At 39.6% G+C, this 26070-nt stretch overlaps 1 protein-coding gene across 3 annotated transcripts in view; it reads right to left on the reverse strand.

Annotated features, from left to right (window-relative positions):
* The window catches only part of LOC115155710 (serine-aspartate repeat-containing protein I), a 30118-nt gene extending 8977 nt beyond the window's left edge, over positions 1 to 21141 (reverse strand). For 2 of the 3 annotated variants that reach the window (XM_029702609.1, XM_029702608.1), the window contains exons 1-5: positions 20907 to 21141; positions 6494 to 6907; positions 6342 to 6395; positions 3202 to 3234; positions 2866 to 2898 (exon numbers count right to left, since the gene is read on the reverse strand). In XM_029702609.1, the coding sequence (XP_029558469.1) occupies positions 2866 to 2898; positions 3202 to 3234; positions 6342 to 6395; positions 6494 to 6907; positions 20907 to 20967 (595 nt within the window). In that variant the 5' untranslated portion in view covers positions 20968 to 21141. The remainder of the gene's footprint in view (positions 1 to 2865; positions 2899 to 3201; positions 3235 to 6341; positions 6396 to 6493; positions 6908 to 20906) is intronic. The other variant, XM_029702610.1, reaches the window with a different exon arrangement.
* Positions 21142 to 26070: the final 4929 nt, after the last annotated feature.

Here is a 26070-nt window from a genome sequence, read left to right on the forward strand (position 1 = left end):
TTAAAGGATTGCTGTGTAGATCTTTACTTTTTACATTTGAGTCATGTAGAAGATGCTCTTATCCAGAGTTACTTACAGTTATGGCATTCATCTTCAGATAGCTAGGTGGGACAACCACATATCACAGGCATAAAAAGTACATTTTTCCTCAATAAAGTAGCTATCATGTGCAAATGCTGGTTCGGCATATTTTTTATTTTTTTGGGGGGGGGGGGTCGAGGTGAGGAGGAGGATTAAGATACTGTTTGGAAGATATGCTGTCCTAGCTTCAGGGGGAAGCTGGTTCCACCATTGCCAGGTGCCAGGACAGAGAAGTGCTTAGATTAGGCCGAGCGGGAGCTGCTCTCCTGTAGGGGTGGGTGGGCCAAGAGACCTGAGGTGGCAGAACGGAGTGCTCGGGTTGAGGTGTAGAGTTTTGAGCATAGCCTGAAGGTAGGGAGGGGCAGTTCCTCTTGCTGTTCCGTAGGTAAGCACCATAGTCTTGTAGAGGATGCGAGCTTCGACTGGAAGCCAGTTGAGTGTGCGGAGGCGCGGGGTGACATGAGAGAACTTGGGAAGGTTGAAAATGAGGCAGATTGCTGCATTCTGGATAAGTTGCAGGGGTTTAATGGCACAAGCGGGGAGCCCAGCCAACAGTGAGTTGCAGTAGACCAGAAGGTAGAGGACAAGTGCCTGGATTAGGACTTGCGCCGTGAGTTATTATTTTGCCATTATAACATTTTCCACGTTAGTTTTATATCCTGAGATTTTAGATTATTCTGAAAATATTTTTTGCAAGGGGGCATTGAGTTTTCAATATCGGTCAGGTACTGTATATCAGGAGATCATCCGCAAATCAATTGAGTTTATATTCATGTTTACCAATACTGATACCTGTTATGTTTGGGTCCTGTCTAATTCTTTCTGCCAGCAGTTCAATTGCCAGTGCAAACAGGAGGGGGGAGAGAGGACATCCCTGTCTTGGATATTTATATTATATATTTATTAAATGAGTATTTCAGCTGGTAAGTTGAAAGCTTACTAAGTTTTTCATAGAAAAGGCCATTCAAGACGGTCGAAAGCCTTTTTGGCATCTACAGCCATTATTGATAAATGTATATCTTTTTTTATAGCGTATTGTATTATACTGAAACATGTTCATCTATTTGTTTGTAAATGTCTATTTTTAATAAACCCTGCTTAGTTAATTCATATGTATCAAGTTTGGTTGGTCATTTTTTAAATACTTTGATGTCGTCTTAATCAACAAACTACATTATACCTAAAAACACTTTCATTCTAAACGTAAAAATGTTAGCATGAACAGACTGTCGCATGGAATGTACGTCATGATTATCAGCCAAAGAGCCTATTGAAATTTACTTTCTTCAATTAGCTAACTAACCCTGCTTTTAAGATGCGAAAAGCTGTTGGGTACCGTTTTATTTGAGCAATAGTAGGAGAAAAGACCACCAAATTAAGTTTCATCAACTGTCCAAGTGCCAGGTTATATGAACCTCATGGTTTCAGGCTATTACGCCATGTTGATGATAGAAAGCTGTGTGATCCTAGTCACCGTGCTTCTGCATCTACATTGCTTGCTGTTTGGGGTTTTAGGCTGGGTTTCTGTATAGCACTTTGTGACATCGGCTGATGTAAAAAAGGGCTTTAAAAATAAATGTGATTAATTGATCCGGTTACTCGATACATTTATGTGTATTCAAAGCACTTCATCACTGGTAAATCGCTAACACTTGTTTGCATCCAACTAGCTTTGCAAGTTAGTCCAACTAAAGTTTGCAAGTTAGCTTATAGTAAGGACTAGTGAGTTGTATCCGCCCAAATAACAGCTATAATATTCTTCTGCATTTGGATATTTATGCAAACCTGGAGATTCCACCAAGTAGATGTAGATATTGCCATAAGCTATTTTGAGCCATTTGGTAGGGTTGTCTCTTCAGCTGGTCTCCGGCAAGTTGAAAGGACATATAGGCAAGCCAAAAAGAATCACCTTTTCTATATACCTAGACCGTTCCAAGGGCAGGCAAAGACTTGAAGTAGTTACGTGACATGTCTAAGACTAGCAAATTAGATCGAGAATAACTTCTCTCGCTAGCCAGCCAGCTAACGTCAGCTAACCAGCCAAAAATCTAGGAGTTAACAAACAGTGACAAAAGTATAATACGACAGCTTTACCTGTTAGCAGGCCGGTTAAAAAATTTGAGAGGCAGAATAAGTATCATGCAAATCATTTGATGTAACAGCCAATTATGTTAATAACGATATGTGAGGCTGCTGAAAACTCGTGTCAATAGTTTGCTTAGGATGACGCTAAAGCTAGGCTAATTACATTGGAGTAACGGGAGTACCCTACAGCTGTACCCTACTCTGGGGCATGGTCACACCTCTGCGGGTGAATCTATGCTGATTGTTGACAGAACCAGGCTGTGGCAGTCGTTATGGTAAAGAACAGCATCCAGAACTGGAGAGAATAGGTGGAAAGTCCCTTGAGGATGAGAACATAGAGGACTGCCCTGGAATGGATGTCAGTACAGATAGGACTGCTGCTTTAATGGCCAAGCTAAACACATAGAGGACTACAGTAGCACTACAGACTGCACAGACTAGTGGTATCTGTGACTCCAATGTTGTAGGCCTAGCTGTAACTGCAGCAGTGGAAGGTGAGCTGGATTACCTAACATTAATAAATGCCACCTCACTAAAGTCTGATAACAGAGCTTCTCAAACACAGTAACTGTTTTTTTCTACTAGTTCTATAGTAAACCATCTTTACTGTCTCATCAGAAATCTGCAGTCTTATAAATGCAGAGGGAAATACTGATATTTTTGGTATTGACAGTACCACAGTAAGTAAACCATCCTTACCTGGTTCAACAGCTTCAGACAGATCTAGTTCACCTGCAATGGAAACAGACACACAGAAACAAACATAAACACAGATAAATATAAGCAGCGCATGCAGGTTGATTGATGACTGTCTGAGAGGCAGAGTTGTTTGTTCAGCATACCGGGGAAAACGCTTTGAAAACAGTGCAGGTACTACCTGAGCTATATATTTCCATTTTTCCATTTCAAGTGTTTTGTGTTTTGGGCCTAATGAACACCACTCAGATGTCAATGTCTAACTGTAGATGTGTGCAGGTGAGAGGTGATGGGGTTTACAGGTAGGAGGGGTGTGAATGTGTTGACGTTGTGTTTTACCTCCGTCTTCTGGTGCAGGCGCCGCTTCCGACTCTGAAAAACAAACAGACCTTTATCAGATACCATGACTATACTGAGAGGACATCATTGGCAAAGTTCCATTAAAACAATGTGATACTTATTACAGTAATACTATTTTAACCCATCACACTTATCACTCACAGACAACAGATCTAAACTGGGATTTAGGCTGGGATATAATCTGATCGCCCCTTTTCGGCTATACACCTTCTAAAGGGCAGCTGAACTCAAAAAACAACTTAACTGGTTGAAAACATCCTATATTTACACAAAGTGTAAATAGCATGATTCTGGTCATAAAGTCAGTATCTTCCAAAACTGAGATTTACGAGATTTAGGGAATCTGTTATGTTCCGAGATACATTGGATATTTGAGGGTTGGGTTTTGATTTTAATGATGCCCACTAACACGGGGATGGTAACGCCTAGGGAGAATTGTCATGCACAGAGAAACAGCTGCGCTGATTGCACTCTATCTAATAATAGCAGAACCTACAGACATCGAGACAGACCTGTCTATTATGCAGCGCCTCAGACTTGTTTACATAAGAAAATACGTTGCCATTGTTATGTTGAAAGGACACTTGGCCCGTAAGCCCTTTATCGAGTGGCCACTTGCTGATGTGACAGTGATCACTCGAATCTGCCACTCTTTTGGGCTAAATGAGAATTTAGACAGTGTACACTTGCATCCCAAATGCCAATTGTCAATATTCCAAAATTCAAAACCCATTTGGGAGTGTCTTGTGTCCAATCACAACCTGTTCTGTAGCATGATTCCCTATGAAACACTGCCAACTAGATGGTAATAGATAGTGAGAAAGTTGTAAAAACAAAACAGCACCGAAGCACACAAGCTGATTTAGCTAACGTAGCCTGCCTGCTCAATGTGCCTGCTAGCTACTAGATAGCTTCATTGACAAAAATGGAACTTAGCTAGCTGTTGATTTTGGGCACTGATAAACAGTGTGTAGCTTGTCCTTTATTAAGGATAGTTTAACAGCTTGCTGATGAAGTTGTAGACCTATTCTCAGAAATCAGTCCGTACTAACAGCATGTTTCTAAGCAATGGTGATTTAGCTTAGCACCACAGCAGCTGACTCGATATTGTCTGCATTGACTCGTTTTCATGCAAAAAATGTTACTTCAGAAATACTGCACAAAACAGCTTAGCACAATGTCAAATTTCACGACTAAGACCTCCTCGACAGAAACGTCAAAATGTATTACAGGTTTATTGATTTACACTACATGACCAAAAGTATGTGGACCCCTGCTCGTCGAACATCTCATTCCAAAATCATGGGCATTAATATAGAGTTGGTCCCCCTTTGCTGCTATAACAGTCTCCACTCTTCTGGGAAAGCTTTCCACTGGATATTGCTGCAGGGGACTTGCTTCCATTCAGCCACAAGAGCGTTAGTGAGGTTGGGCGATTAGGTCTCGCAGTCGGCGTTCCAAAACATCCCAAAGGTGTTCGATGGGTTTGAGATCAGGGCTCTGTGCAGGCCAGTCAAGTTCTTTCACACTGATCTCAACAAACCACTTCTGTATGGACCATTATTCCTCCTCCATCAAACTTTACAGTTGTCACTATGCATTCAGACAGGTAGCGTGCTCCTGGCATCCGCCAAACCCAGATTCATCTGTCGGACTGCCAGATGGTGAAGCGTGATTCATCACTCCAGAAAATGCGTTTCCACTGCTCCAGAGTTCAATAGCGACGAGCTTTACACCACTCCAGATACACCTGTCAGCAACGGGTGTGACTGAAATAGCTGAATCTACTCATTTTAAGGGGTGTCCACATACACTATATATACAAAGGTATCTTCAATTAATAAACTGTTTTGAGGCTGAAGTGGTTGTGGCTATGTTGTTGCTACGGGGATTCAAGAGGGACAAACAACAATAACTTCCAGGGTATGATATAGCGATCATAGCACACCCACATCGAACCACACCCCATGAAGCAAATCACTTTTTTTTTAATGAGCAGCAGCAAACCTAGGAGCAAGCCCAGGCAAAAACGGTGAGTTCAGCCGCCCTTTAAAGGCTATGTTCCCATGTTCGACTGCATTGCAGCGTTTTCCGTGCATGCAGTCTCTGTGAACATGGGAATGTGGGGGCGGCTGAGCTCATTATGCCGGCTCAATCGTAAATGATCTTTAAATGTGAAGTGAGCCATGAAGTCGATCTTCCACGGTCCGGAGTGAATCTAGGCATTAAACACCCATTTCATAATAAAGTAAGAACTACACAGAGAGGGATGGGTGTGTGGGTGTGAGTTTGTACGCCAGCATGTGTGTTTTGAAGGAGAAAACTAATATCAATTAATTTGAATTTACACTGTTAGAGGAGAGTGCATTGAGGCCTACACACTGGCAGAATCACAGTATCAATATATTTGGATATATCCACGTCCTGGCCAGTATAAGGGTTAATTAGTATTGTAGTTTGGTCAGGACGTGGCAGAGGGTATTTGTTTAATGTGGTTCAGGGTGGTGTGTTTGTTTAAAGGGTGTTTGATTTAGTATTTCCGGATTTTTGGTTGAGGGTCTATGTTTATGTATTTCTATGTGTAGTCTGGTGAGTGTGTTTCTATGTTGTGTTGATTGGGGTTGGGACTCTCAGTTGAAGGCAGGTGTTGTCTATCCGCCTTTGATTGAGAGTCCCATATATTAGGGTGTGTTTGTGTTTGTTATTTGTGGGTGATTGTTCTGTGTTGAGCCTTAGGCTTTGCCAGACTGTTTTGTTGTTCGTGGTTTCGTTTTTTTGTTATTTTTGTATGTTCATTTTGGAGTTTAATAAATGTTCAAAATGAACAACCGCATGCCTGCTGCGTTTTGGTCCTCCTTCACCGACGACAACCGTGACAGTTTGAGTTCAACAGTTTAAGACTTCTTTCAGGACACTTTGGCCTTGCATTCCAACATACATTTTGTCTATAATTGAATTTCTACATTGTCCTGTGGGAACACCGACTTCACCTGAACCTCCAGCCCCTCCATTCTAGATTCACAACACCACCATACAGCTAAATGAATGGAAACGGGTCACATACACTTAACAGACATGCAAAGGCCATGAATGTACTGTAGTTATATGGGGTGTCTGACCTGCAGCTTCCTCTTCTACAGCAGGTTCCTCTGCTTCTGGTTCTGCCGCCTCCGCTTCGAAACACAACAATAACCATTAACAACTGTGTGTGTGTGTGTGCGTGCGTGCGTGCGTGTGTACGTGCGTGGGTGTATGTGTGTGTGTGGCTCACCTGGTTCTGGCTCAGCTTCAGGGGCCACCTCTACTTCCACTGCTGGTTCTTCTACTACTTCTGTGTCCTCTGTCGGAGCCTCTCCTTCTGCAGCTGCAGCCTCATCCTTTGTAGCCGGAGCCTCTCCTTCTGCAGCTGCAGCCTCTTGGTCTGTAGTCGGAGCCTCTCCTTCTGCAGCTGCAGCCTCATCCTTTGTAGCCGGAGCCTCCCCTTCTGCAGCTGCAGCCTCTTGGTCTGTAGTCGGAGCCACCTCAGAACTTGCAGCCTCCTCCTCTTCTGCAGCCTCCTCCACTTCTTCTGTCGGAGCCTCCTCAGCTGCTGGGGCCTTCTCTGCGGCTACTTCCTCTGCTTCTGCCTCGGGCTCTGCTGCTGCTGCCTCTGCTTCCTTTGTTTCTGGCTCAGCAGCAGGGTCTTCTGGAGAGAGGAACATATTTTTCCTTTAGCAGGCAGCAGGTATGGTGTCCCACATCACATTTTATAACATCATCAATAAATATTCAGGCAGACGTCGACTTTCAGATGGCAGGACTACTCTAGTGTGTGTGTGTGTGTGTGTGTGTGTGTGTGTGTGTTGCAGTCATAGGGGGCAGTGACATTCCCCTATTGTAAGTAAGGTGCAGCATTGTGCCAGAGAGTGTAGAGGTGAAACAGCAGACTACCTTCTCACTCCAACCCTCTTCTTTCTCTCAACCAGGCATGGCCAGCTGGCCCTAGTGGGGCACAGTGCGTGCAGGCTTTTGTTTCAGCCCTACTCCTGATCCACCTTCTGATTTAATGGGCCACACTGAATAGCTGACCACTTGAATGAGGTGTTTGAGCTGGGTTGGAACAAAAGTCTACACACTCTATGGCCCTCAGAGACTGGAGTTGCCCATCCCTGTTCTAAAGAACAGAATCAATAGTCCTGAAACACAATCCATCAACAATGACCAAGGCAGGCATGTCATAATATGTGTGTACTGTACCGTATGTGGGAGTTTCGTCAGGAAAAGAGAGACAGGGACTTAAGATTACTGTTCCTTAAGATTACTGTTCCTTAAGACTACTGTTCCTTAAGACTACTGTTCCTTAAGACTACTGTTCATTAAGACTACTATACCTAATACATACTGTACCTTAAGACTACTGTACCTAATACATACTGTTCCTTAAGACTACTGTTCATTAATTCTACTGTACCTAATACATACTGTTCCTTAAGACTACTGTACCTAATACATACTGTTCCTTAAGATTACTGTTCCTTAAGACTACTGTTCCTTAAGACTACTGTACCTAATACATACTGTTTCTTAAGACTACTGTTCATTAAGACTACTGTACCTAATACATACTGTTCCTTAAGACTACTGTACCTAATACATACTGTTCCTTAAGACTACTGTTCCTAATTAATACTGTTCCTTAAGACTACTGTACCTAATTCATACTGTACCTTAAGACTACTGTACCTAATTCATACTGTTCCTTAAGACTACTGTTCCTTAAGACTACTGTACCTAATTCATACTGTACCTTAAGACTACTGTTCATTAAGACTACTGTTCATTAAGACTACTGTTCATTAAGACTACTGTTCCTTAAGACTACTGTACCTAATTCATACTGTACCTTAAGACTACTGTACCTAATTCATACTGTTCCTTAAGACTACTGTTCATTAAGACGACTGTTCCTTAAGACTACTGTTATTTAAGACTACTGTTCCTTAAGGCTACTGTACCTAATTCATATTGTACCTTAAGAATACTGTACCTAATTCATGCTGTTCCTTAAGACTACTGTTCATTAAGGCTACTGTTCCTTAAGACTACTGTTCCTTAAGACTACTGTACCTAATTCATACTGTACCTTAAGACTACTGTACCTAATACATGCTGTTCCTTAAGACTACTGTTCCTTAAGGCTACTGTACCTAATTCATACTGTACCTTAAGACTACTGTACCAAATTCATACTGTTCCTTAAGACTACTGTACCTAATTCATACTGTTCATTAAGACATCTGTTCCTTAAGACTACTGTACCTAATTCATACTGTACCTTAAGACTACTGTACCTAATACATGCTGTTCCTTAAGACTACTGTTCCTTAAGGCTACTGTACCTAATTCATACTGTACCTTAAGACTACTGTACCAAATTCATACTGTTCCTTAAGACTACTGTACCTAATTCATACTGTACCTTAAGACTACTGTACCTAATACATGCTATTCCTTAAGACTACTGTTCCTTAAGGCTACTGTACCTAATTCATACTGTACCTTAAGACTACTGTACCAAATTCATACTGTTCCTTAAGACTACTGTACCTAATTCATACTGTTCATTAAGACATCTGTTCCTTAAGACTACTGTACTTAATACATACTGTTCCGTAAGACTACTGTTCCTTAAGACTACTGTTCATTAAGACATCTGTTCCTTAAGACTACTATACCTAATACATAATGTACCTTAACACTACTGTACCTAATACATACTGTTCCTTAAGACTACTGTTCATTAATTCTACTGTACCTAATACATACTGTTCCTTAAGACTACTGTTCCTGAAGACTACTGTACCTAATACATACTGTTTCTTAAGACTACTGTTCATTAACACTACTGTACCTAATACATACTGTTCCTTAAGACTACTGTACCTAATACATACTGTTCCTTAAGACTACTGTTCCTAATTCATACTGTTCCTTAAGACTACTGTACCTAATTCATACTGTACCTTAAGACTACTGTACCTAATTCATACTGTTCCTTAAGACTACTGTTCATTAAGACTACTGTTCCTTAAGACTATTGTACCTAATTCATACTGTACCTTAAGACTACTGTACCTAATACATGCTGTTCCTTAAGACTACTGGTCCTTAAGACTACTGTACCTAATTCATACTGTTCCTTAAGACTACTGTTCATTAAGACTACTGTTCCTTAAGACTACTGTACCTAATTCATACTGTACCTTAAGACTACAGTACCTTAAGACTACTGTTCCTAATTCATACTGTTCATTAAGACTACTGTACCTAATTCATACTGTACCTTCAGACTACTGTACCTAATTCATACTGTTCCTTAAGACTACTTTTCATTAAGACTACTGTTCCTTAAGACTACTGTACCTAATTCATACTGTTCCTTAAGACTACTGTACCTAATTCATACTGTTCCTTAAGACTACTGTACCTAATTCATACTGTTCCTTAAGACTACTGTACCTAATTCATACTATTCCTTAAGACTACTGTACCTAATTCATACTGTTCCTTAAGACTACTGTTCCTTAAGACTACTGTTCCTTAAGACTACTGTACCTAATACATACTGTTTCTTAAGACTACTGTTCATTAAGACTACTGTACCTAATACATACTGTTCCTTAAGACTACTGTACCTAATACATACTGTTCCTTAAGACTACTGTTCCTAATTCATACTGTTCCTTAAGACTACTGTACCTAATTCATACTGTACCTTAAGACTACTGTACCTAATTCATACTGTTCCTTAAGACTACTGTTCCTAATTCATACTATTCCTTAAGACTACTGTACCTAATTCATACTGTACCTTCAGACTACTGTACCTAATTCATACTGTTCCTTAAGACTACTGTTCATTAAGACTACTGTTCCTTAAGACTACTGTACCTAATTCATACTGTACCTTAAGACTACAGTACCTTAAGACTACTGTTCCTTAAGACTACTGTTCATTAAGACTACTGTACCTAATTCATACTGTACCTTCAGACTACTGTACCTAATTCATACTGTTCCTTAAGACTACTTTTCATTAAGACTACTGTTCCTTAAGACTACTGTACCTAATTCATACTGTTCCTTAAGACTACTGTACCTAATTCATACTGTTCCTTAAGACTACTGTACCTAATTCATACTATTCCTTAAGACTACTGTACCTAATTCATACTGTTCCTTAAGACTACTGTTCCTAATACATACTGTTCCTTAAGACTACTGTACCTAATACATACTGTTCCTTAAGACTACTGTTCCTAATTCATACTGTTCCTTAAGACTACTGTACCTAATTCATACTGTACCTTAAGACTACTGTACCTAATTCATACTGTTCCTTAAGACTACTGTTCCTAATTCATACTATTCCTTAAGACTACTGTACCTAATTCATACTGTACCTTCAGACTACTGTACCTAATTCATACTGTTCCTTAAGACTACTGTTCATTAAGACTACTGTTCCTTAAGACTACTGTACCTAATTCATACTGTACCTTAAGACTACAGTACCTTAAGACTACTGTTCCTTAAGACTACTGTTCATTAAGACTACTGTACCTAATTCATACTGTACCTTCAGACTACTGTACCTAATTCATACTGTTCCTTAAGACTACTTTTCATTAAGACTACTGTTCCTTAAGACTACTGTACCTAATTCATACTGTTCCTTAAGACTACTGTACCTAATTCATACTGTTCCTTAAGACTACTGTACCTAATTCATACTATTCCTTAAGACTACTGTACCTAATTCATACTGTTCCTTAAGACTACTGTTCCTTAAGACTACTGTTCCTTAAGACTACTGTACCTAATACATACTGTTTCTTAAGACTACTGTTCATTAAGACTACTGTACCTAATACATACTGTTCCTTAAGACTACTGTACCTAATACATACTGTTCCTTAAGACTACTGTTCCTAATTCATACTGTTCCTTAAGACTACTGTACCTAATTCATACTGTACCTTAAGACTACTGTACCTAATTCATACTGTTCCTTAAGACTACTGTTCATTAAGACTACTGTTCCTTAAGACTACTGTACCTAATTCATACTGTACCTTAAGACTACTGTTCATTAAGACTACTGTTCCTTAAGACTACTGTACCTAATACATGCTGTTCCTTAAGACTACTGTTCCTTAAGGCTACTGTACCTAATTCATATTGTACCTTAAGAATAATGTACCTAATTCATGCTGTTCCTTAAGACTACTGTTCATTAAGGCTACTGTTCCTTAAGACTACTGTTCCTTAAGACTACTGTACCTAATTCATACTGTACCTTAAGACTACTGTACCTAATACATGCTGTTCCTTAAGACTACTGTTCCTTAAGTCTACTGTACCTAATTCATACTGTACCTTAAGACTACTGCACCAAATTCATACTGTTCCTTAAGACTACTGTACCTAATTCATACTGTTCATTAAGACATCTGTTCCTTAAGACTACTGTACCTAATTCATACTGTTCCTTAAGACTACTGTACTTAATACATACTGTTCTTAAGACTACTGTACCTAATACATACTGTTCCGTAAGACTACTGTTCCTTAAGACTACTGTTCATTAAGACATCTGTTCCTTAAGACTACTATACCTAATACATACTGTACCTTAAGACTACTGTACCTAATACATACTGTTCCTTAAGACTACTGTTCATTAATTCTACTGTACCTAATACATACTGTTCCTTAAGACTACTGTACCTAATACATACTGTACCTTAAGACTACTGTGCCTAATACATACTGTTTCTTAAGACTACTGTTCATTAAGACTACTGTACCTAATACATACTGTTCCTTAAGACTACTGTACCTAATACATACTGCTCCTTAAGACTACTGTTCCTAATTCATACTGTTCCTTAAGACTACTGTACCTAATTCATACTGTACCTTAAGACTACTGTACCTAATTCATACTGTTCCTTAAGACTACTGTTCATTAAGACTACTGTTCCTTAAGACTACTGTTCCTTAAGACTACTGTACCTAATTCATACTGTACCTTAAGACTACTGTACCTAATACAGGCTGTTCCTTAAGACTACTGTTCCTTAAGACTACTGTACCTAATTCATACTGTACCTTCAGACTACTGTACCTAATTCATACTGTTCCTTAAGACTACTGTTCATTAAGACTACTGTTCCTTAAGACTACTGTACCTAATTCATACTGTACCTTAAGACTACAGTACCTGAAGACTACTGTTCCTTAAGACTACTGTTCATTAAGACTACTGTACCTAATTCATACTGTACCTTCAGACTACTGTACCTAATTCATACTGTTCCTTAAGACTACTTTTCATTAAGACTACTGTTCCTTAAGGCTACTGTACCTAATTCATACTGAACCTTAAGACTACTGTACCTAATTCATACTGTTCCTTAAGACTACTGTACCTAATACATACTATTCCTTAAGACTACTGTACCTAATACATACTGTTCCTTAAGACTACTGTACCTAATTCATACTGTTCCTTAAGACTACTGTTCCTAATTCATACTGTTCCTTAAGACTACTGTACCTAATTCATACTGTTCCTTAAGATTACTGTACCTTAAGACTACTGTTCCTTAAGACTACTGTACCTTAAGACTACTGTTCCTAATTCATACTGTTCCTTAAGCCTACTGTACCTAATTAATACTGTACCTTGAGACTACTGTACCTAATTCATACTGTTCCTTAAGACTACTGTTCATTAAGACTACTGTTCCTTAAGACTACAGTACCTAATTCATACTATACCTTAAGACTACTGTACCTAATACATACTGTTCTTAAGACTACTGTATCTAATACATGCTGTTCCTTAAGACTACTGTTCCTTAAGACTGCTGTTCATTAAGACTACTGTACCTAATACATACTGTTCCTTAAGACTACTGTACCTAATTCATACTGTTCCTTAAGACTACTGTACCTAATTCATACTGTTCCTTAAGACTACTGTAACTAATTCATACTGTTCCTTAAGACTACTGTTCATTAAGACTACTGTTCTTTAAGACTACTGTTCCTTAAGCCTGCTGTTCCTTAAGACTACTGTACCCAATACATACTGTTCCTTAAGACTACTGTTCATTAAGACTACTGTTCCTTAAGACTACTGTTCATTAAGACTATTGTTCCTGAAGACTACTGCAACTTAAACATACTGCACATACAATTATACAGCGTGTTGCTGTTCTCTCATATGAGCTTTTCTTAGCTGTATGACTTGTGTGTGTGTGTGTGTGTGTGTGTGTGTGTGTGTGTTAAATAGACATCCTCCCCCCTATATTCCATGTGTGTGTTAAATAGACAGCCTCCCCCCTGTATTCCATGTTTGTGTTAAATAGACAGCCTCCCCCCTATATTCCATTTTTGTGTTAAATACACAGCCTCCCCCCTATATTCCATCTGTGTGTTAAATAGACAGCCTCCCCCCGTATTCCATGTTTGTGTTAAATAGACAGCCTCCCCCCTATATTCCATCTGTGTGTTAAATAGACAGCCTCCCCCCTGTATTCCATGTTTGTGTTAAATAGACAGCCTCCCTCCTATATTCCGTGTGTGTGTGCGTGTGTGTTAAATAGACAGCCTCCCCCCTATATTCCATCTGTGTGTTAAATAGACAGCCTCCCCCCTATATTCCATGTTTGTGTTAAATAGACAGCCTCCCTCGTATATTCAGTGTGTGTGTGTGTGTGTGTTAAATAGACAGCCTCCCCCCTATATTCCATCTGTGTGTTAAATAGACAGCCTCCCCCCTATATTCCATCTGTGTGTTAAATAGACAGCCTCCCCCCTATATTCCATCTGTGTGTTAAATAGACAGCCTCCCCCCTATATTCCATGTTTGTGTTAAATAGACAGCCTCCCCCATATTTTCCATTTGTGTGTTAAATAGACAGCCCTCCCCCCTATATTCCATCTGTGTGTGTGTGTGTGTGTGTGTGTGTGTGTGTGTGTGTGTGTGCTAAATATATATATATTTGTTCACCTTTATTTAACCAGGTAAGCAAGTTGAGAACAAGTTCTCATTTACAACTGCGACCTGGCCAAGATAAAGCAAAGCAGTTCGACACATACAACAACACAGAGTTACACATGGAATAAACAAACATACAGTCAATAATACAGTAGAAAAAGTCTATATACAGTGTGTGCAAATGAGGTAAGATAAGGGAGGTAAGGCAATAAATAAATAGACAGCCTCCCTCCTATATTCCGTGTGTGTGTGTTAACTAGACAGCCTCCCCCCTATATTCCATGTGTGTGTTAAATAGACAGCCTCCCCCCTATATTCCATGTGTGTGTTAAATAGACAGCCTCCCTTCTATATTAGGAACTACGGGAGGATGGATGATATTGGCAGAGTTACCCCCCACACACACACACACACATCCACACAAACACACAGAGTCAATGAGAGATGAGAGAGAGAGAGAGAGAGCAGACCCTCCCCTACACGATGCTGTAATAAAAGCAGGGCAAACTACAACTCAAGGAGTTTAACTACATGGGCAGTTCTGACTCTGACATTCAGTAACAGACTGTAATATACTGTAACAGACTATAATATACTGTAACAGACTGTAATATACTGTAACAGACTATAATATACTGTAACAGACTGTAATATACTGTAACAGACTGTAATATACTGTAACAGACTGTAATATACTGTAACTTGTCATTGCCATAGGAACCTAAAGAGAATACACAACATGGGCTCCATTTTACACACGCAGCGCAGATTCAAGCAATCTCGGGCAGTTCACCTGTGACACAAGTCAGTATTCGACATCTATTCATATCTGAGGATGTCGGGCGATGGCATGGAAACCGGCCAGTAGAAGTAACTATTACCTTCAAGTAGGTTTCAGTTTTGCATCTGCCTCCAAAGGTTGCATGTTTGAATTCAGCGACAGAAAGTAATTTTTTATATTTTTTGGTTTTAAGCTTACCCCAAACCTTAACACTTAACCATTCAGAGTTAATGCCTAACCTTAAGAATTCTGAGTTAATGCCTAAACTTAACCTTAAACACTTTGTTTGAAACAACTTCAAAATTGGACATTTGAGAAACATGGATGAACGTCCAATTCTGACATGAGACTTTTAGAGCTTGTATAAAATCCATACTGTACAATAAGCTATGAGAGTTAATGAGTAATTGTGTGGGTAACCTTGCCAATGCGTGAGGTGGTTGACAGGTAATGTTCAGGTGAGTTAGAACAGGGGTTCCCAAACTCGGTCCTGCATGGGGGCCCCCAGGATGCAGTTTTATTTTGTTGCCCTAGCACTACACAGCTGATTATAATAATCAAAGCTTGATGATGAGTTGGTCATTTGAATCAGCTGTGTAGTCCTTGGGTAAAAACCAAAACGTGCACCCAGGGGGGGCCCCAGGACCAAGTTTGGGAAACCCTGAGTTAGAACAATGTGTTCTCAGGTATTACTATTGCGTGGCGGCGTAGACCCCTGTTGTTGTTTCTCCCTGTTTCAGCTGGCCCTGTAGAATAACACTAGTTTTGGCCAGACAGAGCACAATGGACAACAGGATAATGCACTGTGGGGAATAGCGTGCCGTTTCATATGTACCAGTTGTTTAGATTTTCTGGAGGTTCACAGTAGAATCCAGGTGGTTTACAGAACTACTGATCTAGAAAATTCTACGGAACCACTGATCTAGAATAGTTACTGCTGCTCCTGTCTTTACATGAAGACATGTAGGAATGTAGGACATGTCTATGTAGGAATACCCATACCTGCATTCTAAATAGAAGCCATTTTTGGTATGTAAAAACGAAAAGTTGTACAGTATGAGACATTTAAAAGATTGAGTATGCTTTAAATGCCAAGATGTCATACTCATTTCACCCTTTTATCTAGTAGGATTCGCTGCACAATATTGAGGAAAATAATAGTATTTTCACATCCATGTGTGTTTGACAACAGCTGATAATCAGCTGATGATCAAAGAAGGGGATGGGATGTAGCAAAATGAACAAATGGCGGGAAACAACACAATTGTCCATTAGTTGACACGTTCTCAGTACACTGTAAAAAATGATGTGTTGAATCTACTTTAAAAAGGCAACAATTTAGACACAATATTATTGAGTATATGTAATTTCCTATATTCAAATTTACACAATTAAAGTAAGTCCAGGGAAATAAGAATAACCATAAAAATTATTTGGTTTAATAATATAAACATAGGCCTATGAGTTTTACTTCATCTCCTTGATGAGTTACTTTTAGTGATTGTGTCTTAACATTTACATTTAAAAAATGTATTTGTTAATTTGCTATTTACCAGCTTCGGCAGGCATTGTTGAGCGCAGTGCTCAATCCATCTGCAGTAACTGGAGGTAGAACTCCAAGCATTGCAATGTGCTGCATTTGCCTCTGTCATTTGGAAATGAGCAGTCTCATCATTGACTGTAAATTTGCCTGTGAAATTGTGAAAATTATGATAATGCTCTTTTAGTGTAAGTGCTGTTTGAAAAGACCGCCTGAAATTTTTTGCCTGTTTTGGTGGGATGGATTTTGGCCTTCGATGGTGACATCACAATGGAGTAAATGTGTTAATAGACTGATAAGAAAGATAGTTCCAAACCTCTCTGCCAATAACAGTTTTCCTCTCCCCACTCAGACCACTCCCAGTCAGTCCAAGCAAACTTATTGCTTGAGAAATTTCAATTTTTTTCTCCATTTTAATTGAAAACAATCACAGTAAGGTACTTAATTGTTACCCAGAAATGATTTGATTGTAAGCAGTGCGTAACTGGCTGCAGGGAAGTCAGGCGCAGGAGAGCAGAAATGGGTAACAACCGGAGCACTTTAATGAGGCAACACAAACTGCACCCAGAACAGCGAAATATGGGTTGAAATAACCCGTCGCCAAACCAGTCTGAAGTGCACAAACACTTACAACTAACAATTCCACACACAGACATGGGGGGAACAGAGGGTATTATACACGTCAAGTAATGAGGGAAATTAAACCAGGTGTGCGGGAAAACAAGACAAAATAAATAGAAAATGAAAGGTGGATCGGCGATGGCTAAAAGACCGGTGACGTCGACCGCTGAACGCCGCCCGAACAAGGAGAGGAACCAACTTCGGCGGAGGTCGTAACATTGATATTGAGATAAAATGGCTGCATTGAACCTTTAATGAACTGGCTTCAGATCCCAGCCAGAGTCTACCAAAGGGTGGGTGTGGCAGCCAAGAATAATATTAATAATAATGTATCACAACATTCACCAACATGACTAAAGCCAGGTGAGACTAATAACTCATATATCAACAGATTGTGACCAATACTGGTATTAGTTAATCATTCTTCAAGCCAGATGCCTGTGTCCCTGCTAGTTGTGGACTTGAGGCTGTTCAGAGGAAAACACAAAGGCCTGCTGGTGAGAAAGAGAAAAAAAAGAGAGCGGGGGAAGTGAGAAAGCGAAAGAAAGAGAGGAGACAGACAGACAGTATAGGAGTAGAAAGAAAGAAAGAAAGAAAGAAAGAAAGAAAGAAAGAAAGAAAGAAAGAAAGAAAGAAAGAAAGAAAGAAAGAAAGAAAGAAAGAAACAGAGCATGGACACAGCTAGACAGTAAAACTTCACATGGTCCACACCCCACATAACATGTCCAGTGGGACACACCCTTAAGAGACTCAATCATATGTATTTTATAAAGCCCTTTTTACATCAGCAGTTGTCACAAAATGTTTTATTAAACACATTTCTACCAGTGTCCACACGCTATAGAATAGACACATGCAGTAGGCCACAACCTATAGGACTATATATATACAGTAGAACACATCTACACAACAGCATCATATCTTGGTAAATAACATTTTACATAAATACATGATGATATCTGACACACAGCCAAGTGTGTATATAATGATAAATTAGAGCAGGTTTATAAACTTTTTTTTTTTTATTCTGCATTTCAGCCTCAGGTACAGATAGACAGACAGTATGTACTAGAAGTGGCAGGTGTGAAAGGTTTGTACTTAAAGACCCAGTGAATTCCAAAACGTGATTTTCCTGTGTTTTATATACACTGAGTGTACAAAACCTTAGGAACACCTTCCTAATATTGGGTTGCACCCCCTTTTGCCCTCAGAACAGCCTCAATTTTTCAAGGCATGGACTCTATAAGGTGTCGAAAGTGTTCGACAGGGATGCTAGCCCATGTTGACTCCAATGCTTCCCACAGTTGTGTCAAGTTGGCTGGATGTCTTTTGGGTGGTGGACCATTCTTGATACACACGGGAAACTGTTGAGCATGATAACCCAGCTGCGTTGCAGTTCTTGACACAAACCGATGCGCCTGGCACATATTACCATACCCCGTTCAAAGGCACCTAAATATTTTGTCTTGCCCATTCACCCTCTGAATGGCAAACATACACAATCCATGTCTCAATTGTCTCAAGGCTTAAAAATCCTTCTTTAACGTGTCTCCTCCCCTTCATCTACACTGATTTGAAGTGGATTTAATCAAGTGACATCCTTAAGGGATCATGGCTTTCACCTGTATTCACCTGGTCAGTCTATGTCATGGAATGACCAGGTGTTCCTAATATTTTGTACACTCAGTGTATATTTCCACACTATGAGGTTGGAATAATACTGTGAAATTGTGAACATGATGATAACGCCCTTTTAGTGTAGAGGAGAGTAGGCTAAGTTTGAGGAGGCAGGTAGCCTAGTGGTTAGAGTGTTGGGCCAGTAACCAAAAGGTTGCTAGATCAAATTCCTGTGCTGACAAGGTAAAAATCTGTTGTTCTACCCCTGAACAAGGCAGTTAAGCCACATTCAGCATCACTTCGTCAAGGGAAATATAGTATTCTTTCTAACAAAGATATCAACATATAATTAGAATTCCGTGGTCTAAAGTACTTAAGTAAAAATACTTTATAGTACTACATAAGTAGTGTTTTGGGGGTATTTGTACTTTACTTTACTATTTATATTTTTGACAACTTTTACTTTTACTTCACTACATTCCCAAAGAAAATTTGGTAGTTTTTGCTCCATACATTTTACCTGACACCCATAAGTACTCATTACATGTTGAATGCTTAGCAGGACAGGAAAATGGTCCAATTCACGCAAGAGAACACATGGTCATCCCTACTGCCTCTGATCTGGCAGACTCACTAAACACAAATGCATAGTTTGTAAATGATATCTGATTGTTGGAGTGCTCCCCTGGCTATCTGTATATTTGAAAAACAAGAAATATAAGGAATTTGAAATGATTTATACTTTTACTTTTGATACTTAAGTATATATAAAACCAAATACTTTTAGACTTTTACTCAAGTAGTATTTTACTGGGTGACTTTCACTTTTACTTGAGTAACTTTCAATTAAAGGTATCTATACTTTTACTCAAGTATGATAATTGGGTACTTTTCCCACCACTGCTAGAATTCATGTAAACATTACAGTATTTAAAACATAGCTTGTCCAAAAAAAAGTGGTCTCTAGGCACAACTTGTTGAGCCGCGGGACAGGGTAAGTTAAGCCACCTACACATTTCTGTACTGAATACAATATTACCACTACCTTTTTAAAACCATGTTTATCTATATTAACCAAACACAATTCAACACCATCACAATAGCTTTTTTGCCTCTTAATCATTTTAATCATATTTTAACACAGGATTACACCTAAAAAACACAAAACTTTTTTAAACACTTTAACATAGGCCAGACCCTGTTGTCACCTCATATCCCAGAGATAATGCCTTGCATTATGCCTGGGAAGAAAATACTTTAATTTGCTCAACTTGTCATTGGCTCATCCATTGGCTCATTTTACGCCATGGCCATCGGCTCAACTTACACCAAAGGCAAACATTTTGACTATTTTAGACAACACAGCTACAAGGATGCATTTTCATGCTAGGTTTAGGATCTTATATTGAAGCTTATAGACCCAACTGATGTATCGAACAATCTTAAAATGATCTACTTTGTTTTAGAAACAAGCATCATGAAACCTCCAACACAATAAATTCATTTGACCTGGTGAAAATCTTTTTTTGGAGCTAAATTGCTTGCCACTTTTTCCATATGGACCTCGTCCTAAATATTTTGTCAAATGATCAATTTTGTGTATGGCCTCCTAGAAACAAGGGTGGCTCAACTTACCCCACTCTCCCCTAAGAGCTTTTTTAAAAGATTGGCTGAAATTTCGACCTGTTTTGGTGGGATGGCGTTTTGGCGTGCCTGGTGACACCACCAGGCAGTAAATGAGTTAAAATAGACCACCAATAAAGAGAGTTCCAAACCTCTGCCTATAACAGCTAGTTTTCAGTTTCCCCCTCCCCACTCAGACCACTCTCAGACAGTCCTAGCTAAATTCTTGCTTGAGAAATTGCTCATTGCTAAGAAACAATTTTAGACAATTTTAATTGAAAACAATCACAGTAAGGTACTAATTGTTACCCAGAAATGATTTGATATTGAGATAAAAATGGCTGCATTGGGCCTTTAACTAACCTCTCAAGTAGAAACAGAAACATAAAGCACCATAAAACTAGTTGTAAAAATGCTTACCAAAGTACATTAGTGGATGTAAAAGTGCTTACCTTGTGTCTTGGCTCCAATCACCAAACTGCCCAGCAGGAGAATCCACAGGTATGACATCATGGGAACAGTGTTCTGAATTACAAAACTGGAGTTTTAAACTTCTCTATTGAATAGTGAGAATAAAATAATAAAAGTAGTAATGATGATGGTGATGATGTTTCTGGTAATGTATACTAGCTATGTGTATGATGTGGTATGATGTGCGATGGCTATATTCTCATGTTGCCTTCTCCTCTGCTGCAGCTCCAATCTTCTCATGTATTATTTTGTCTGTACATGGACCCAACTTTAGGGGGTGTGTCTTTGTCCCAGCCACACCCCAGACAGAGTAACTGATAGTTGAGTGGCAGGGTTGGGGAGTAACAGATTACATCGAATCAAATCAAATTGTATTTGTCACATGCGCCGAATACAACCTTACAGTGAAATGCTTATTTACAAGCCCTTAACCAACAATGCTTACAAGCCCTTAACCAACAATGCTTACAAGCCCTTAACCAACAATGCAGTTTTAAGAAAAATACCTACAAAAATAAGAAATAAAAGTAACAAACAATTAAGAGCAGCAGTAAAATAACAATAGCGAGGCTATATACAGGGGGTACTGGTACAGAGTCAATGTGCGGGGGCACCGATTAGTCGAAGTAATTGAGGTAATATATACATGTAGGTAGAGTTATTAAAGTGACTTATGCATAGATAATAACAGAGATTAGCAGCAGAATAAAATAGGGTGGGGTGGGGGGGGGGGGGGCAATGCAAATAGTCTGGGTAGCCATTTGATTAGATGTTCAGAAGTCTTATGGCTTGGGGGTAGAAGCTGTTTAGAAGCCTTTTGGACATAGACTTGGCGCTACCACTTGCCGTGCGGTAGTAGAGAGAACAGTCTATGACTAGAGTGGCTGGAGTCTTTGACACTTTTTAGGGCCTTCCTCTGACACCGCCTGGTATAGAGGTCCTGGATGGCAGGAAGATTTGCCCCAGTGAAGATTTGCCCCAGTGATGTACTGGTCCATACGCACTACCTTCTGAAGTGCCTTGTGGTCGGAGGCTGAGCAGTTTCCATACCAGGCAGTGATGCAACCAGTCAGGATGCTCTCAGTGGTGCAGCTGTAGAACCTTTTGAGGATCTGAGGACCCATGACAAATCTTTTCAGTCTCCTCAGGGGGAATAGGTTGTGTTGTGCCCTCTTCACGACTGTCTTGGTGTGCATGGACCATGTTAGTTTGTTGGTGATGTGGACACCAAGGAACTTGAAGCTCTCAACCTGCTCCACTACAACCCGTTGATGAGAATGGGGGCGTGCTCGGTCCTCCTTTTCCTGTAGTCCACAATCATCTCCTTAGTCTTGATCACATTGAGGGAGAGGTTGTTGTCCTGGCACCACAGGGCCAGGTCTCTGACCTCCTCCCTATATGCTGTCTCGTTGTTATTGGTGATCAGGCCTACCACTGTTGTGTCATCGGCAAACTTAATGATGGTGTTGGAGATGTGTCTGGCCGTGCAGTCATGAGTGAACAGGGAGTACAGGAGGGGACTGAGCACGCACCCCTGAGGGGCCCCCGTGTTGAGGATCAGCAAGGTGGATGTGTTGCTACCTACCCTTAGCACCTGGGGGCGGCCCATCAGGAAGTCCAGGATCCAGTTGCAGAGGGAGGTGTTTAGTCCCAGGGTCCTTAGCTTGGTGATGAGCTTTGAGGGCACTATGGTGTTGAACACTGAGCTGTAGTCAATGAATAACATTCTCACATAGGTGTTCCTTTTGTCCAGGTGGGAAAGGGCAGTGTGGAGTGCAATTGAGATTGCATCATCTGTGGATCTGTTGGGGTGGTATGCAAATTGGAGTGGGTCTAGGGATTCTGGGATAATGGTGTTGATGTGAGTCATGACCAGCCTTTCAAAGCACTTCATGGCTACAGGTGTAGTAATTTAGGCAGGTTACCTTAGTGTTCTTGGGCACAGGGACTATGGTGGTCTGCTTGAAACATGTTGGTATTACAGACTCAGACAGGGAGAAGTTGAAAATGTCAGTGAAGACACTTGCCAGTTGGTCAGCGCATGCTCGGAGTACACGTCCTGGTAATCCGTCTGGCCCTGCGGTCTTGTGAATGTTGACCTGTTTAAAGATCTTACTCACATCGGCTGCGGAGAGCGTGATCACCCAGTCGTCCAGAACAGCTGATGCTCTCATGCACTCAATTAGCCATGTCAGCTAACAGTTTTTAGATTGGTAAATTAGTCTAGCCAGTTATCTAAACTTGTAATTATGATGGACGAATGCCGACCGAGCACGCAGGGGATGTGCCCATGGACCCTGACCTCCAGGGGGCCCCCATTAATTTTGTTAGTTACTCCCACTCAGATAACATTAACATAGCATAAGCCATGGTAAAATGTGTAGCATTGCAGGAAATTAGCTTTAAAACTGCTACATTTTCTCTCTGCCCCATGGCAAAATTAGTAGAATTGCATGAAATGTTTTAGAAAATGTCTAAATGTTCTCTCCGCCCCGTGGCAAAATTTGTAGAACTGCAAAAATATCTCTCTGCCCCATGGCAAAATGAGTAGAATTGCATCATTTTTTTTATACAATTGAAAAAGGATCTCCGGCCCATGGCTAAATGTGTAGAATTGCAGAAAACGTGCACACACACACACACACACACACACACACACGTTACTTTCTAAATGTAATCCATTAGTTACAAGTTACCTGTATAAAATTGTAAACTTTTGGATTACCCAAACTCAGTAACGTAATCTGATTACATTCCGTGACTTTTAAATTAGAAAGACATAGTGGCCATATATGGATGTTACATTTTACTTTATGAGTTGGTTATGTAGGTTTCTTCTAACCCATCGCTTTCTACTACGTATAATAATACAATTAAATGATATCTTTACATTAAAAGCCAAAGTCTATCAGAATTCCAGTCGTTTCAATAAATGTTACACCCCTTGATCTTCAAGAATAGGACTTGGAAATATGGAAGTATAGATTAGCCAAATTGTTTTACCTGAGCATGACCCCAAAATTAAGGACTTATTAGCCAGCCTTACTCCGTTGTTTATGATTTTGTTGTCATGGAGGACTGATTGGTCTCATTGTTTTCGAGTTGAAAAATAACTGCTGCGCTCATGGAATGCAAAGCTTTCATCAAGGGAAACGGTAGCTACATTGAAGAATCTAAAATCTAAAATATATTTAGATTTATTTAACACTTTTTTGCTTACTACATGATTCCTTATGTGTTATTTCGTAGTTTTAAGTTATTCACTATTATTCTACAATGTAGAATATATATGAATGCCTGGAATATTTCAATGTTGGAGAATCTGTTATAAAATGGGTTAAAGTTATGTATAGTAACCCCAGGTGTAAAATAGTAAATAATAGCTACTTCTCATGAAGTTTTAAACTGTCAAGAGGAGTAAAACAGTGTTGTCCACTATCGGCATATCTATTTATTATTACCATTGAAATTTTAGCTGTTAAAATCAGATCCAACAATAATATACTGCTCAAAAAAATAAAGGGAACACTTAAAACCTGTTGAGGCCACGGGTTAGCAATGAACCCTGAGACGGGATTGCTAGCAAGGCTGGAAATTCAAAACATCAAAAATCTAATAATTTCAATTTCTCAAACAATCAACTATTTTACACCATTTAAAAGATAAACATCTCCTTAATCTAACCACATTGTCCGATTTTCAAAGAGGCTTTACAGCAAAAGCATAAAGTTAGATTATGTTAGGACAGTACATAGCCACAAAAGTACAAACATCCATTTTCAATTCAAGGTCAGGCGTCACCAAAAGCAGAAACCAGCTAAAATTATGCACCAACCTTTGACAATCTCCATCAGATGACACTCCTAGGACATTATGTTATACAATACATGCATTTTTTGTTCCATCAAGTTCATATTTATATCCAAAAACCGCATTTTACAGTAGCTGTGAAATTCTGATTTTTTTCTTCTCTGAAATGCTTCCGGTGAACAACGTTACAATTTTCAAAATTACTATTCGAAAACATTGGTAAATTATAATATTGTCATTCAAATAATTATAGTTTAACATTTCGTAAATGATACTGTCTTGCCAGATTTCAAAATAACTTTACTGGGAAATCACAAGTTGCAATAAACCAGGTGCTGTGCTAAGAACAATAAGCTAGCCTAATTAGCTTAGCATCATCTTGTAACCATGTAATATCAATAATACTATTGTCAATAATCCCTTACCTTTGATTATCTTCATCCATTGGCAGTTCCAGGAATTCCAGGTCCACAACAAATGTGGTTTCTTTTGACAAAGTTCATAATTGATGTCCAAAGAACTCCAAGTTGTTCCATGTTGTTAGCGCTTCGGTGGCTACTAAAAAGTAGCGCGGGGGGGGTGTGTGAAGTCACGGCAAAAAGTTAAAAAAGTTACAAAAATAATCTATTTATGTTTGTTCAAACATGTCAAACTATGTTAAGCATCAATCTTTAGAGCCTTTTTTAACGTGAAACATCAGTAATGTTTCAACCCGACCTCACCTGTGTCTAGAAAAACGTTTTTGAAAAATGTCCCGTGTCTCATGATTGCGCAGGTGCAGGCCATAATGGAAGTGACGACATCCCACGGACGTCAACTTCAATGCATTCTTATTTGCTCCCTGTTAATCATGAAAGCTTCAAACAACTTTATAAAGATCGCTGACATCTAGTGGAATCCGTAGGAGTTGCGAACTGAATCCTTTCTCACTATGGTATCTAATAAACAATGACACTAAATAGTACAGCAACAAAATTCTCATTTTTTAAAATCTATTTTTCTCAGGTTTTTGCCTGCAATATGAGTTTTGTTATACTTACAGACACCATTCAAACTGTTTTAGAAAATTCAGAGTGTTTTCTATCCGAATGTGTTAATAATATGCATATCCTAGCTTCTGAGTTGGTGTAGGAGGCAGTTAAAAATGGGCACGTATTTTTTTCAAAATTCTCAATACTGCCACCGTGGCCCGTAGAGGTTAAAACAGAAACCTTTTCTCTTCGCCAAATCTTGCTTAGGGCCCCCAAAAGGGGTAGTACTACCTCTATGGTAGTGAGACTAGCGCAACTTGGAGAGGCCACTATATGGAGACAGCAGCCTGTTGTCGCCATCTAG

This window comes from Salmo trutta, chromosome 20 (assembly GCF_901001165.1).
Source record: "Salmo trutta chromosome 20, fSalTru1.1, whole genome shotgun sequence".
Lineage (NCBI taxonomy): Eukaryota > Metazoa > Chordata > Actinopteri > Salmoniformes > Salmonidae > Salmo > Salmo trutta.